Source organism: Phasianus colchicus, chromosome 2 (genome assembly GCF_987193195.1).
Source record: "Phasianus colchicus chromosome 2, bPhaCol1.hap1.1, whole genome shotgun sequence".
In the NCBI taxonomy this organism is placed as follows: Eukaryota; Metazoa; Chordata; class Aves; order Galliformes; family Phasianidae; genus Phasianus; species Phasianus colchicus.
This window is the reverse complement of record NC_143437.1, coordinates 25,192,378-25,209,359: the sequence shown is the minus strand read 5'-3', so window position 1 is coordinate 25,209,359 and position 16,982 is coordinate 25,192,378. Positions and strand designations below refer to the sequence as shown.

The 16,982-nt window shown below is 34.3% G+C and overlaps 1 protein-coding gene across 1 annotated transcript in view; it reads left to right on the top strand.

Moving 5' to 3' along the window:
* The window catches only part of LRPPRC (leucine rich pentatricopeptide repeat containing), an 87,479-nt gene that overhangs the window by 7,120 nt on the left and 63,377 nt on the right, over positions 1–16,982 (top strand). Inside the window, exons 2-12 of the mRNA XM_031594817.2 lie at positions 2,719–2,921; positions 5,825–5,947; positions 6,581–6,702; positions 6,794–6,852; positions 7,556–7,642; positions 8,103–8,229; positions 9,193–9,337; positions 10,111–10,253; positions 10,527–10,632; positions 10,724–10,831; positions 16,833–16,951. Coding sequence (XP_031450677.2) covers positions 2,719–2,921; positions 5,825–5,947; positions 6,581–6,702; positions 6,794–6,852; positions 7,556–7,642; positions 8,103–8,229; positions 9,193–9,337; positions 10,111–10,253; positions 10,527–10,632; positions 10,724–10,831; positions 16,833–16,951 — 1,342 coding nt within the window. The remainder of the gene's footprint in view (positions 1–2,718; positions 2,922–5,824; positions 5,948–6,580; positions 6,703–6,793; positions 6,853–7,555; positions 7,643–8,102; positions 8,230–9,192; positions 9,338–10,110; positions 10,254–10,526; positions 10,633–10,723; positions 10,832–16,832; positions 16,952–16,982) is intronic.

Here is a 16,982-nt window from a genome sequence, read left to right as displayed (position 1 = left end):
CTCCACTTAAACATGTGTTTAAAAATTGCAGAAGAATAGCACAAGGTTGTTAAATATTCCTGATGCGTGGATAACTGCTTTATTTTATGTTAGCTTCTTTCTTTTTGATAGGAAGGTTGTGCATTAGTCTCAATTTTCCTGTACTGTATTCACTTAATTACCTGAAATCAAACCTGATGTTGGTTCCCATAGTTTTCTGAAGTTTTTACATTTTTGGAATGTACCTTTTCTGCTTTGTTCAATCCTTCATCTTTAGAATAGGGGACTCTTGGCATTTTAGTTTTTGTAATTTTCTCCTGAGTTTTCTGTTCGTAAGCAGTTTGTATTGGAAAGATCCGAATTCAAAACCGATGAGTGGGGCAGAGCTAAATAAAATACCCGTTTCAAAATACAGTGTATAGGTAGAAATTGAGAGATGTAGATATCAGTTTATGGTTACAAGCGTTCTATGTGGCAAAATATTTCATTTGCCAATTTACTGTAGCGTATAATGACATATGATAGTAGATTTTTATAGAAAAAGACACTTCAGTTTTTAAGTGGATAAAATAGGGGTTTTGCCTGGTTGTGCTTCAATTGCTAATGGAAATCAAAGTGTAAATTTCTGTGTTACAAAGATGCTGAGCCCTGTGTTGCTTCCAAATAATTTTTTCTAACCCGAATTGAAAGTATTCTGAAAAGCTTTCAGGTTGCTCTTTTAGTAGATATGACAGAGGAATGTAAAATTCATCTTGTGAAAAAATAGTTCAAGAACTGTCAATCATTAGTTTCATTCTTATAGTTATCGAGTGGATAGCTCGTAATTCTATGTTGTTATTTTTGTTATTAAAGAATATATGTTAGAACCATCTCATTTGGTTATTACACCTGAAAGGACTGAAGGCTTTGTCTTTCTGTTATTCTTACCTTGTATTACTGAATTTCAAGCTAATTAATCGAGTGATTTTTGGTTGAGGGCAAGTGCCCTGTCTGTGGATATGTGATACGGTCAAAAAAGAGGAAGAAAATAGAAAATTATGCCCTGGGAAATCCTGATTTTTAAAAAATTTTTTACACTTACCCACCACAAACCATGTTTCACTTCCTTCTTTTTCTTCAAAATTGCTCTGATTTTAGCCACATACTCCTAATCCATTCCTGTATTTTTTTTCTTCTTTCTGGTGGATTTTGGACATCATGAGCAGTTTCCACAACTTGATGGTGCGTTGTGCCAGCTTAGTGAGCCCAATTGGCTCACAGGGAAGCAGTGTGGATTTGCATGCAGGGGAAGTAGAATTCACACTGAAGGAGGGTTCTTCTTTTTGGCAGACTTGTATTTCTTCTCCACTTCTTTCTTGCTTGATCTTTCCCATATATTTGGCATAATTTGCTGACCTCTGGGAATTTTTCAGGAGGAAAGTCACAGGTTTGGCCATGTAAAATTTGCCTGCTTGAAAAAGGTAAATCTGAAGAGCAGTGATGATCATTATGAGCTGGTTTAATTTAAAAGACTATACTTCCTGAACTTAGACACTGCTCTGTTATTGTCAGAATTTCACAGTGCCAGGGAAAGGATGGGCGTTGGGCTGCTCACCAGGTCTGAGCAGTTGACAACACACCAGGCACGTTTTCCACCTCAGTCCCATTAATGGTTTTTTTTTTCCTTCCATTTAGCAGTTTGCAATTTGGCTCTATTTTCTTTCTTTCTTTCTATTTGTTTGATTAAACAAACAAAAACAAAGTAGTCTAGAAGAACACTTACAGAAATGTAGTGAAGAGCTCTGAGCTCAAGAGACAGAGATGAAGGAGGGCAATTTCAGAAGCTGCTGATTCTTCTTTTTGATGTCCAGAAAGCATTACTTGCTTTGCATTGATACTGGTGAAAGATAAGTTTTTAGAAAATTCCCAAAAGTACTCAGGTGTAACAACAGTTTGCCCTCTATAGGCTAGTCATAGTTCTAGAATAACACTGATGCCATTTTCTTGTTATCATGTACACAAACTTGTTCCTTTAAAAATAAATAAAGAAATAAATAGTGAGCTTTTATTGTTTTGCTAGAAATACTTCTTGGTTTTATTTCTTACAGTTGTCATACTTCCTTTTGAGAAAACAGATGGTGAAACAAATCCAGTGTTTGTTTGGTTTGTGTTGCAGGATGACAGCTGCTTCATGTTCATTACTGTGAGTTCTGAAGGATGAGGAATTATGCCGTTGTTCTTGAAGCTGTTTGGTTTACTGTTGTCTAAAACATGGGTGTCTGCATTAGTTCTTTCGTATTTTATTTGAAAGGAAATACATGATTTGTTACCTTGATTCGCTCTGTTTTAGAAGAGGTGTTGGTGGCTGTTCCTGAAGTAGTTTTTCAAAAGCATGTGAAAGCGTTTGGGAGATCCCATAATGGGACAGTAGAATTTTATAGCACTTGGATGATTTTAAAAGTTTTGTTTTTGTTTTGGAAAAGTACTTGAACCACTTAACACGAATTGGATCCAGCTGAAGATCTCAGATTAATAATTGACACCTTGAGAAAATACATGTTGCTGTATTGTTTTAGGTAGAAAGGCTTACAATATGTGTTGAAGTCAGTCACCAGCATTTGTTTGTTTACATTAATATGAGATGTTTTTGAGAAACAGCAAGAAGAGTGTTATCTTCTTGATGTTCTACTGTATTTGCAAATTCACTCAGAAGTGTAATTTCTATTTTCTTTTTATTCCCCTTTATGTCTATTTAAGCAGAAATGTCATTCACCAAGCAAGGTTCCTTACGGTTGTACCTCAACATGAAGGAAATATTAAAGAAGAACCAGTCTCAGAAATCCAAAACAGACGGGCATGGCAGTTTGACTGGGCATTAAATAAACTGGATAACTCTGTCAGAAAAACCGGCCGTATCCCTAAAACTCTTCTACTAAAAGTCTTCCGGGAAACATGCAGAGAGGGTAAGCTGCTTCCCATTAAAACAAAACTAGAGCTAATGCTAAAACATAATAATTCATCAAACCAAGGAAATTACTTGGAGAGTTCTGATTTATGTTTTTTCTTCTGACTACCGTTTATTCTACTGCATGTATTGATGAATGGACTTGGATTGTTTTAGAGGTGTTACCCTGCTTTGAATGCACACATCAACTTTTCAAGTGTTTCTGTCTTTGGCAATTTATTGTACTTGTAAAATTTCATTGTACTTTTAAGAAATGTTAACATATTACTCTGCTTGTTACAAATTTTTATCTGCTGATGTTACATCTTACTAATGTAACTATATTGGGAACTCTGAGCAGAGATCATATGTGTTCTTTATACAGTGTATTTTTAAAACATCTGCAATAAACCATGCTATCTCGAGAGGTCTTTTATTTTAAAATGGAATGGTTCAGGAAGATGTGGAGACAACATGCATTGTCTAGTTTTGATTTTAAACTTTGAACAGTTATGGGCTCATATATCTTGGATAGTGGTCTCAAAAGTTTTGTAGCTTGCTGTTTAGATGCTGAGTCTTCAACTCATTCCCTCTTTCTGCTGAACTTTGTCAGTTTTGTCTTTCTGCTTCTGATACCTTTTCTGATGTTGACTGCTTTTTCTTTTTTTCTTTTTTTACGTATAAATCTCTGTGGGCTGAAAAGGGTTTTATGCCTCTCAACTTGTATGTAGATCACAATTGTTAATGGTCATAGAATGTTTAGACTGTTTTTAGGGAGCCATGTTAGCAAAGAGATCAATTGCTCACAGTGTTTCAGTTATTTAAGTATGTTTTAAATTAATGGTGAGTTTTGGGAATCAGAAAAACAACAAGCTTAAAAAATTTACGAAGGTTGAATTAGGTTGCTGTTAAAAGAAATGATAAATATCTTTATTTGAAAAATTTAGTCAGCTTTTTTAAATAACAGCATTGAAAACCAGTGTAGCAAATATATATATTTCTTAAAGGGTGTTGTATGTGTTTGTAAGTAGAAAAGGAAAAATACTACAATGCAAAAAATACCCAGGCAAGATGCTTGATGTGGGTATCTTGTCCTACATCTTTCTGCACTCACAGTGCTGATTTTTTTCCTGTTTCTTTTGATTTTCAAGTACTAAGTCACTAGCATAAGGCATATACAAAACACCAGGATCATGGAGAAGGACCACCTTGACATTTTTATTGTACTAATAGATTGTTAGGCACTGATATAAAAGTTAATCAAGTATGATTTATTTCTCGTGAGTTGGTGATTCAAAAGTTCAAATCCCCATTTGCCATTTACTCCTCTCGTAGTATTTTTTCTATTTCTTTCTTGTGATCATTTTTTTTCCCTTTGCTTCTGTGTTTCTTCCCAGATGAGATTACTCTGTATAATGATTTTGCTCTAGGTTGCTCTCTTGAAACCTAGTTTACACTAGCGATGTGGCACTGCACTTCTGTTGGTTTTTTTCTGTATCAGAAGATATAATTCTAGACTGCCTATAGCTTTCTGTTCTTGGGGGTTTTTTGTTTGCTTGGTTTTTTTGTGTGTTTTTTTTTTTTCAAACACACCTATGTGAACAGTTTCCTTGTTAGATGAAAATACCCCTAATGAAGCACATCTCACCTTTCTTTGTGATTGGGAAGAGTTGAATAACATATTTTTTGCTTTGATTTTTGTAAAATTTTATTTGTTTACTTTTACAATATGCTGCCTTGTAAAGGAGCTCTCCTTTTTATTAGAAATTGCTGGACTCACAAAAAATTTTACCTTCAGCTTACTGGATAACCTGCAAAGGATACTTCAGCTTTATCATTCTTTACCTCAAGAGTAGAAGTAAAGTCCTAGAAATAGCTGTATTTATGGTTAGATTTTTGACGTGTCTGGTGTTGAATGCAGAAGTTGGAGCATGTGAGCATTTTCATGCTTTCCTTGATTATTGTGCAGATGTAGGTGATCACATTTGTTGAGAATGGACAGAAGTGAAAATGGATGCTAATGGAAATTGAATATTAGATTTATGCTTCTGAATACCAGTTTTAAAATAGTAAGAATTGTTATGAACTATTTTGCTATTTTAGACATTTGCCAGGAAGTTATATCCTCATTAGGATCAAATAATCCATAGATCTTGGAGTGCAGTTATGAAGTATGATACCACCTGAGTTTAGTATTTTGTGCTGAGCTTTTTTTTTTTTTACTTTCTGCTTGGCAGATCTCCTTACTGTAAAAAGTGGCATATTTTGTCATTAATCTTCTGCAGTGCATAATAGTGTCATTGCTTAATCATTTTGGTATCCTGTTCAGTAAGTGTTAAATTTTGAAGATTCAGTTGCATTTTATTTTATTATATACAAAATGGTTAAATATTTCAGTGGATCAATATCTTCTTTTAAATAAGGTTTTTTAATTATTTATGACAGAATATGGCTGTGTCCCGCTTAAACACAAAGATTTTTTTCCATCTCCATTTTCCACTGACATTCCTAATGATGGTCTGTCTAATATTAGTGCTGAAAAAAGCATTCCAGTATACAATTGTTGCTGCTTGCCAGCAACTTCTTCTTTCAGCTTTAAACTTCAGTCATCGCACTGTCAGAGTAAAAACTGGAGGATTAAGGGTAGTTTCAGCAACAGCATAGCAACAAAAGAAGAGTTTGATTAAAAGAGAAGGCAAGCTATGTTGAATTATAGGTTTGTTGCTTTGTTTTTTGAGTGAGATGAAAGTTTATTTACGGGTCTACATTGACACCAGTGAAAAATACATATCCTCATTTAAAGTTATAATTCCCAGCAGCTTTTACATCTGACAGGGTTGTGGCATGACTGCTTACGTATTATTTGAGTGACTGTTTCTGGAATTAGACTTATTAATGTGTTGGTTTTTTTTTTTACTGTAGGGTGTCCAGGGAGTAACCAGACCTTGCTTTTGTTGCGAAGCTGTGGTGCTCTGTTACCGGAGGTGCTGTCATCTGAAAGAACAGAGCTAGCCCATACTATGTGGGACAAGATGAAAGAACTGGGTAGGTAGATTTTGTTAAACTCTCTTTCTGGAATAGCTGTACACTTCTATTGCTTTTTCTGTAATAAAAAAGTGGTTGCTTTTTAATAGTGTTTAAATATTAGGTTATAATGGCTAAAATTCATTAGCGAATAAGCAGTAGGTTTTACTGTTCAGGTGAGAGTCTTATTCCCTATTCTGGGAGTTATAGTGACATCTAGGGGTGTTAAAAGTATCTAAGATTTCTTTTTCTGGTGCTTAAACATCATTTTTTTTTTATTACTGTAAGAATGTATTGTATTCTTTTTTAGATATTACCTTGATTTATCTGCTGGAGTCAGTATTCCTAGTGCTGCCAGCTACTTTATGAGATTTTTAAAGTTATACATTTATCTCCATATGTTGCGTAGATTGACTGGCTGTGGAATAGCTTGCACATCAGCAGCAATGTACTTCTACTGTTGTTATGTTTTGGGTTTTTATAAACAAATATGTGCGCTTAAATACGTGTTACTGCAAAGGTGAATAATGGGAAGTAGTCTGATTATAAAGCTTATCCAGAATAAAGTTGATGAGAAATTACCCAAGAAAACTGTAAAATCACATTGACATTTAGGAAGCTTACGTTTACACTGTGCTTGAAATATTTCCTTAGGTGCTGTCTATGACACAAGCCACTATAATGCTTTACTTAAAGTATACCTTCAAAATGAGCATAAATTTTCTCCAACTGAGTTCTTGGCCAGAATGGAGGAAGCTAACGTGCAGCCCAATCGAGTAAGTATTCTTCAATAGCATTTTTTTTCCTTAATAATGATATCCATCTATTGGATAGAGATTGTTAACTTTCCCTTCTTGTTTTTCATAGGTCACATACCAAAGGTTGATTGCTGCTTATTGCAATGAGGGTGACATTGAAGGAGCGAGGTATTCTTTAGCATTTATGTGGAAAAGAGTTTCTAATCTGTTTGTCGTATTCTCTACCGTTAAAACTCATTTCGGTGTAATTCTTATAAATTGAGCAAAGCAAAGAGTATTAAGCATAATTTATTCAAGCACTGAAAAGCAATTTTTTAGAGACAGCTGGAGCCTACACAAACAAAATAAAAATGTGTGATACACCTGTGTTCGAATCAAATTGTATTTACATTGCTCAGAAAATAACTTGTTTTGTCGTTTCTATAGCAGGTATGAAAAAGTATGAGGCATGAATGCTTACTGCCTCTGTAAGAAAATAGCTGCATTTGAGAAGGAAATGGGAAAAGTAGGGAATAATAGTAATTCTTTTGTTACACAGGGCTTACTTCATGTCTGTCTAACTCTTTTTGCATTAACTTTTAAGTTGCAGCAGTATGATTGCTAGGCATGCAAAAGAAAAGGAAGAGGAAGATAGTAACAAACCCAGCCCCACCCTTTTGCCTATGCATATTTCAAAGTGGCAAGTACGTTTTATGAGAAAAAAGGAAAATAACTGAATTATGATCAAATTATGTAGCAACCTAAGATATAATTGCTCCGTATTTCATCTTTTCTGATGATATAGTGCTTGACCAGCAGCACAGTAATAACTCAGTAGCTCCTTTTCAAAGAAAAAAAAAAAGCCAACTATTTGCTGTCTTGTCTTTTGCAGTAAGATTCTTGGATTTATGAAGAGCAAAGATCTCCCAATCACTGAAGCGGTATTCAGTAGCCTTGTGAAAGGTCATGCAAGATCAGGGTAATGTTAATATGTTAATATTCCTTATTTTTGCTTTTACATGAAGTGACATAGCACAGAAAACATACGTACTACAGCATAGCATGATGGTTTTGCATAATGTAAAATATCATCTTACGATGCATTTTTGAAGCAAACGGCTTATTTTGCAAGGTAGCAATCTTTCTTGTCTGAAAATGTTGCATTTTAAAACAAATTACTGTTGTGTACTGTTTGAAAATTGGTTGCATTTAAACTTTTGAATTCTTTTAATGGTTTAAGTTAAAAAAAAAAATCAAAGTAATAGAAAAATAAAAAGATTTGCACTTTGACCTTTTAGAATGTTAGTTAAAATAGGTTTCTTTGTGCTCGTTACAGCCTCTGTTTCCAATAATTAATAATCTAATGAGGGAATGGGGAAGTGACAGCAAGTAGCATTATGATTAAAGCCACTGAGGGTCTTTCTTTTCAATTCTTCTAGAGATATCAAGAGTGCAGAAAATATCCTTTCCGTGATGAGGATGGCTGGTGTTGAGCCAGGTCCAGACACCTATTTATCATTACTGAACATGTATGCTGAAAAGGGCGATGCGGATAGCATCAAGAAGGTATTGCAAGTTTGAATTTAAAGAAATTTCTTTGATCTTTCATTCTGTTTAACTTTGCAGTGCTTTCTATCTATACAGGAGGAATAATACTGAATTTTATAACTGATTTCCTCATAGCAGAAATGATTTATTTTTTTTTTTTTTGCATCTGAATAGCTGGTTAACTGAAAGCAGTTTCCTACTTCATGAAAAATATTTGTTTATTGATAGTTGCTTTTCACACTATGAGAAGATGTGATGAATAACGCCTGCCAGTGAGTGATTTAGTAATTCTGGGTTCTTAAAACATCTGTCTCTTGAATGTGATATATGTAAAAGTAAACCTTAATGATCCTGTTCCCATTCAAGGCATAGAATCCTTCCAGTGAAACTAATTTTCTTTTTTAGGAGAGTTCATATCTGTATCTTAAGTGTTCGTGAAGTCTGAATAAGATAATATTTCTGGCAGCTCTTTGTATAGTTGATTGTTTGAAGTATTCTCTCACCTTTTTTTAATTTTCAAATCAAGGAAATGTTTGGAAAGAAAGGAGACAAGAAAATTGATTTAATTTTAATAATTAGTAATGGAAGGAAAGGACGAAATCAGGGGAGAAATAGGAAACGTTGCTTCCAACTTAAACAAATATTAATCAGCCACACAGTAACAAAACTTTGATTAATTATTCTCTCCTTTTCATAGTGATTGCTTTGGAAAGCCATCTCATGATGGGAATACATTTGGTGTTTTAATATATTATTAGATACTGGAGAAAAAATGTTATATCCCTTTAACCTGTCCCTTTTTACTTTCTAAATGTATTTGACTTGTGAGAACTTCAGTATTCTCTGCCTTTTGTGTATTTAAACCTGTTTATTTAAAAGAAGCAAACAAAAAAAAACCCACCAACTGATTTTTGTAAATATTGATGTTTTAAAATTTAAAGACAGTGTGGACTCTGTTAAAATTTTTTTCTTTTTTTCCAGACTCTAGAAGAGGTTGAGAAAACTAGTGGCTACCTTATGGATAGAGTTTTGATGCAGGTGATTTTTAGCCTTGCCAAAGCTGGGTATCCTCAGTACATAGAAGACATTAAAGAACACATAAGATTTGAAAAGGAGTTAATTCCAGGTATGTCCTTAGTTACTCCAGTATTTAGCTACTCAGGATGGAGAAGGAAAGCATTTTTATTTTTTTGCAGCAATAAGTAGTATAATGGAAAATAGGTTTTTTTTGTGGTTCTGGGCATAGACAGAAAATAGGGTTCTTGCCATTTGTTTGTGGATTCATTATGCTACTTTTAGTTACATTTTTTTGAGCATGTAAAGTAAACCAATTTTAGCGTTTCACATACAAAAATATATTTACTTTTTAGCTTGTAAAATTCATTAAGACTTTGTAGGAAAGCAATAAGTGGTGGAGCCCTTTTTGCAAACAACGCTACTGTAACTCATGTTGTGACAGCTTTTTGTGAATATCATAGAAAGGGACTGACTTCAGTTTTGTTTATCTATAGTTGAAGTTGTTTGGGATCCCAGTATGTGTAATCTGATTGATAACTCTTAATTACACTTCATACCTTTTTTTAATTTTATTTTTGACAAGTTTGGAATTGTGTTTCTCTTAGCTAGTATCCTGTCGTGCTACAGTGGTGATGCTTTGCTAATTTTTCGTATGATCTGTTTAGTGGGAAAAGTGAATATCATGATTATACAAATATTTATGTAAAGAGTAGTCTTTATTAATTCTGTAAAGAGTAATTTAGGTAATCATATTAAAAAATATGTCAATGATACATGCAAGATGTTTTCTTCCCTAGTTTTCACTACTTTCAGTATTTTAGAGAGAAAATAGGTACACTTATTATTTTAATTTTTTATTGTTCTCTGTTTTTCAATTGCTAGATATGATGAACCTGTGTTTGACTCTGATAACTCATGGCTTCGAAGACATAAGTTTCCGTATTTTGAAGTCTTACAATCATTTATCACGTGAAAATGTGGACCAGGGTAGCTTCTTCTTGCAGCATTGTGTAAATAGAAATATGGTATGTAGAACAATAATACTTTTTTCATAGTGCACTTAAAACAGCATATTTATTTAGTTTAATGTAACTGTAAAGATGGGAAAAAGAGTAGATTTTTTTACGTTCTTAAAAAATCACAGGTTCTAGTATATGATGCCCATTTAAACAGTAAGTTGAAACTCACAAAAGGAGCATGCTTGGCACGTGTAATATCTACTGTCTTAACAATAGAAGACTTTGATGTTCTTAAAAATTTAGAAACATTGAAAAATATATTCTTGAAATTCTTTACAGCCTATGAGTAAGCTGAAGCAGTTTTGTAATGAGTTAAAAGAAGCAAAAATGCACTCGGCACCATTGATATTTATTTTGCGTTGTGCTTTGGAGACTAACAAATCAGGTATTCTCCTTATTTATTTTTTGTGTGTGTGTGTGTGAGTTTTTTATTAAAGTACTTTGTCACTGCTTAATTATCTTGTGAATATTTTTAGACCTGGCTATTGATGTGATGAAGGCCATGAAGGAGGAAGGCTTGCCAGTCAGACCTCACTATTGCTGGCCACTGCTAGTTGGGTTCCAGAAAGAGAAGAATCTTAAAGGTTTGTATCTGTGCTCGTCTTACTTTATTGTATACCTAAGGCACAAATCCTTGCTAAAGAAACACCTGAAGATTTTCCAGGTTTCAAAAGTGAGTGAAGACCTTGCTGCATCTCTTAGTTTTTGGCAAATGTTTTTCCTTCAGAAAGGCTTTTTAAAACTCACCTTTCTTTGTTAATCATGATACAGGTCTACAAATTTATGTAGCTTACCTTTGCATAGGAAGATGTGTGGAAGAGTTTCTTTTTAACTCTTAACATTCTTTCTACCTTCCAGCGCTTCTTCTTGTTCCCCATTACTTTCAAGAGCTTACTCTTGAAGAAACTGAAATCTGAGAGAGCATTTACAAGTAAGGTTAAGTTATAATAGCTCTCTTGGACTTCAAATCCAATTCTTTTTTTAAAAATGACTTATTATCTACTTGATAAGCCACATGTGAGTTTAGTTATAATAATAAAAACTGCAGGAGAACTTATATCGCTGAATGTGTGAGCCTGACCTGACAGCATGCTGATTGAAGGACAGAAATGCTCAATCTTCAGGATTCTTAAGTAGATTTAAGCATTTAGCATACTTTCCCCTGTTACACATGGGGATGTCTACAGGATATGAATAAGAATTGAACAAATATTAAATTTTAGAGTACAGTATCTAATCCTTTGGTTTGCGTTATTGGTAATTCAGAAAGAATGGTATTGTAAAAAGATGCTTTTAACAGAAGTACTTCCCCCAAGGGGAAACAAAAAACTGTCTTTTTCATCTTATCTCACAGTATAATGTGCTTTAGAATGAGATGCAGAGTTGTTAGTGTGACACTGGGTGACAAACAAAATGCACAAACAAAAAAAAAGTGCTTTTAGCAGACTCTTCATATCGCAATTTTATCTTAAATATACAGTCACATCCCAGTTTGGAAGAAATGCTGAAACAAGTATTCCCTAATTGTTTCTGGCTATAAAAATGTCTCAAGTCTCTTTCAAAAAGCCTTTGTGAAAACAATATTCAGGTTTTTATTAACTCTTTGGGTTCTGGTGTGCTAGACAACTTCGCAAGTTTAGCTTATTCCTGATTTCAAGTGCTTGAAAGTTCAGTAATATTTTATGTCTGTCAGTGGTTTAGTTTGGTCCTTTGTGATTTAATTGGGAGTACAGAGTTGCCAAAGATAAGTAAGATGAAATTGTGTCATAGTTCTGTACATATAGGTGATGCCTGAATGTAGAAAGCTGGCTGTTACTATAAAGAAGATTTCACTTCGTTTAGGAGGATGCAAGAGGTGCTGGAAGTGCTGGAGTAAGACATAGCTCCCAAAGCTGAAGCTGTATCAGTGTGTTCAGAGAAGCTCCAGTTTCAGATTACTTTTGGTTTCTGCAAGTTCAGAGATTTCCTTTATTTTTGACTCCTACTGTAGAAGTCAATTGTGCTTTGGCTAGGAGTTCCTACTGGTAGTCATGTAAGCAAATTAAGAAGAGAATGGATGGAGAACAGATATTCTACCCTAACTCTCACTTTCTTTAACTTATTCTAGAATGCCATTCTTTTTCTATCTGCAAAGAATTTGGATGCATATATTTCTGTATGACTTCATAATCATATCATGGATGTGCAAACATATTTTTGCAAACTCATACTAAGCATCTGAGCTTGAATTGTCAGGCATGAAAGTTACTTCTCTGTGCATGTATACCTATAGTGATGTTGCAATTCTTAAAATATGTGAGAAGGTATCTAAGCATTTTTTTCTGCAGGGCAGAATCAGTGGAAGGATACTTGCTACAGTGAAATAAATTGTCTTCCTGTGTGCAAGCTCGCATTGATTTTTGAAATTTAATAGTAATTAAAAAGAAAAAAGAATATTTGAGAACCTCTGTCTCAAAATATAATTGGTACAGTTAAGGGAAAATAAATAAGGGGGGGGAATGGGAAGGGAGGTTGGGAACACCCAGAAATTTTCACAGAAATAAGAGAAACCAGTAATGCTTCGGTGAAACCTGGAGATGACAACAGACAAATGAGCAGAGTGCTTTGTAGAAGCAAAAAAACCCCAAAACAACAAGAACAAAAAAACAGGACTGTGTAAACAAAGATATAGACATGGTATCACATCTCATACTAAAAAGGAACTAATAATTCTTTTCTTTACAAAGTAGTGACGCCTGGCCTAATGTGTATAATTTTGCATCACAGTATGGGTGAGTTTTTGAAAATGGAAAATGATTTCTAGGAGGGAAAAAGTCTATTAAAAATCTGATAGGAAGTAGACAGTGGACTAAATCTTTAAAGAACACACAATATAAGCAACAACTTGTCTGGAACTTCAGGGTACAAATGCCTGAATTGGTATATGTAGTGTGACCAATTATATAACTAGTAGCAACATTTAATTGCACATTTATCTAATGTTTATTATAACAAAAGCTGACATGGGATATCAAAGAAGATTCCCTAACTTCTGTGTTATGGAATTGAAGCTGAAAGAAATGAGAGTGAAATGGTGGCTAAGAGGAATAAAGCTAAATAGGGCGATTGTTTAAATATACCTTAGAGAACTTAGCCAGTCTGAACTAGAAGCCAGCTGACTTTTGAGTCATTTTACACAGGCGGTAGTTTCAGATGGGATATGCTTGCTTTAAGGTGCATCTTTTATGTAAGTGGATAACTGCTAACTTCTAAATAAATACTGTTAGGCTTAGGAATGAAAATATTTGAAAGGGTTTAAAAGGGCTATATCAGTAGATCTGAAGAGGTTATTGGTGTTGAGATTCATCTTGTACATAAGCAGAAAAGTCTATTTAAGTTAAGCAGAAATGTTTGACTTGGCTAATAACTGAACGAGTTATTTCACTCCTTCATTTTTATGGAATCACTTTAGTTATTTTTAAAGATAGTAACTGACTTAAAAGAAAAACAAAAGACATTAGTTTTCTATTAAACTGTTCTGGTTATACACAAAGCACAGCTTGTGAATGATAATTCAAATTTTACTCTACCTCTAGGATAAAAAGTTGATGAAAAGGTGAATAAGTGTGAGTCCACACAGAGGAATGGGTAGTGGTTTTCCCAAGTAATTCTTGAGGCAGTGTTTTGTAGACAGCCTCAAAATTCTGGCTGCATCTCAGATTGATAGTGTGGCAGAAGTATGCTGAATCTTATGACTTTTTCTTGAACACATCCTCTTCAAGTTTATTTGTTTGGAGAATTACTGTAAGCCCAATTTTGTTGCCTTTTTTCCATGTGGAAGTATACTTATGTGCCTTAGAAATTCCCCTGTTCTGCTGGAACCATGTTAGGAAGGAGCTACACTACTTGTACAAAACTTGAGAAATGAAAGATAGACTGAAATGTGAGCCCCTCACTTTTCTGTTCTTGAGAAGATGTTATGGCCATCTTATGATTGATGTCTTTTGCATTTGTTTGTGTTTGTATATAGTTATTTGAACCTGGAAAGATGCTTTTTTACCTCTACTGGGGTGTTCCAGTGCCATTTCCAGTACTGATAAAAGGGAGAACAGAAGTTAGACTGTGTTTTGTTCCCTGCAACTGTCTTCTTACAACTTACTGACTTTTGGTTTTCAGCTCTTGCAGTATTATGTCTCAAACCTCTTCTTGATCAAGCAGGGTGGTGGTTGGAGAAATTTACTGAGAGGTCTTATTGGTCCAAGGAACTATTGTGCTAGGAAAAAAGAAGCAGACTTTTTGAATGAAATGTTCTGTTGTCAACAGAGACTAATCTTTGGCAGAAGAATTATGAAACTCTTAGTAATGCACGAAGTCTGATCGGAAGACTATTCAATTGCAGCTTTTTTTTTGTATTGTTCAGTGTGGTTTTTTTAGTCACATCTGATCTTCTAGATCAGTATTCTCCAAAGCAAGCTATGCAAGATAGTCTGTTACGGTGTGGGAGCATTGTTGATTGGGGGGGGGGAAAAAAAGTAGTATTTATTTCATTTTTTTGTATGTTCTGTAATGTACAGAATATATTGGTGTAGTCATACATGTATGTAATTCCTAACTAAACAAACAACTATTCTGAGGCTTCGTTCTCAAATCATAGACTGGTGTTCTTAAGTACATGTAATTGCATTTCTTTCTTTATTTTAGTCTGTTCTTTGGTACCTGAGGAAAAAGAAGTCATAAGTGTGTTTTCTAATACTGCAATGAGGTATAAGCAATTTCTAAAAAATCAACTGTATTCGTGTACTATTTTGATAGAAGTGGGAATGTTTCATCGCTTCGTGTTGCCATATGATGATAACATAAATATGAAAATGCAGGATCTTTATTTTTGTTAACTTTCTATTCCAAAAAAACTCCACGTCAGGCATTGTAGGAATGAAGAAGTGAGTGGCAGCACTCGTCTTTTTTTAAAGGCCTTAATTTGGCTATGTGCAGTACTTCAATATTTTAGCTGATGTACCTCCTTAATTTTCATACCAGTCTTCTGCTCATGTCCTTATCTTTGTATGTGCTGTTACCTGCTCAGGAGTTGTGCCGGGTCATACAATGTTTTTGTGAGAAATGGCTGCTCAGGAATGATTATGCTTACCGAGCCCCTTTATTTAGTATTTTGATCAAGGAACAAAATTTGAACTTGTATCTCCTGAATTTTGCCATGCTTTGTCTGCTGTGATAGCTACTTCTCTCACTTCAAGTAGTGCCCTAATGATACGTATTGGAACTCAATTATTTTTTGAAATGGTTTCAACTGAAGAGGGTTTAATACATTTGCTGAGAAGGTGAAAACATTAAATAGAAAGTAGCTGTCAAGATTTGAAAGGTATCAGGAAAGACTTGCTGTAATTAATTCTTTATTCATATTTTCACATATTCTGGGCCAAAATCAGAGTTTTGTTTAAGGCAAACTCAAACAGATGATGCGACTTTAATCTAGTGTGACTTGCCTGCATGTATTTGCAAGTGCTCAAAGGGAATTCACATTTGATTATTTGCACCATAGTGCACTGCATAAAATATTCATGGAAGTGTCACTTTTCCATAGGTGGCACTCCAGGGCAAAGACAGGGACTTTGGGAAACTTTACATTTTTAAAGTAATAACTATGAAATGCAAGTTGAAAAAAACATATGCTGTTTGGAACTGGTGTCCTGCAGCAACTGACAGATCATTTTTAGACCAGCAAAAATGATAATACCTGTATTGGTTTTGACAGAGGTTTGGAGTTTGCTTGCTAGGGTTATTGCAAGAAGTTTCTGCACATCAGAAGAGTGTGAACAATTAAAAAGCATGAAATATACTCTAAAACTCTATGCTCTAATTGTTAAGCTGTATTAAGATTTGGTTTCCACAGTCTTCAAAAGCACATCTACATTAGTAATGTGTGAATTGATCTGAATCATGTAGAAGTTGTAACATAGCTTCACTGGGGCTTTGTAGACTCCAGTCTTTTTCTGAGTTTTACAGTTTGAAGCTGATGCATTGATACAGGCAGTAGTTAACCCATTTGCTGATGAAAATGCTACTTGTGCTAAACAGATCTTAAAAAGCTTTAAACAAAAATGTAGAAATGGATCTTGCCTTACTAAGTGGGATTAGGTTCTGGGAACAAAGCAAAGAATGTATTACATGCTGATGAATGTACTTCTGTCTTGAAATTCATTCGATTTTTTTGCACTGAATTTCAGATTGGTTTTTATGCCTAATAATATAGGCATATATATCTTTAAAAGCTGTTTTGCAATATAAATGATAGTGACAGTCATTTTAACTATGTTAGAAAATAACTTTCTATACTAGCAGTGTGGTAGCTACCAAAGAGTTTCTTGGTTTTGATTGTGCAGCATGCAACAGGAAGTCTAGTAAATCTATTTCACGTTTCACAATTAAGAACTAACGCTTCAAATAAAAATGCAGTATTTTCCCTGACAGTTTCAAGAAGGGAAATTGAGGAGACAAGTCTGGTTTTTGAAATGCAACATTTATTTTTAAATGTTTCTCCAAGTACTCATTTTTCTGCAGTGCTTAGCTTTACCCATTCTGTTTTGATAGGTGTCTTTGAGGTCCTCAAAGTGATGCATGAGTTGGGGGTGGAACTCAATGCAGAAACATACACAGACTATGTTTTTAAAAATTTTGCTGATATCGAAACTGCCTGTGCCCAGATGAAGGTGAGTTTGCATTTAGAATTCGTAAGGATGA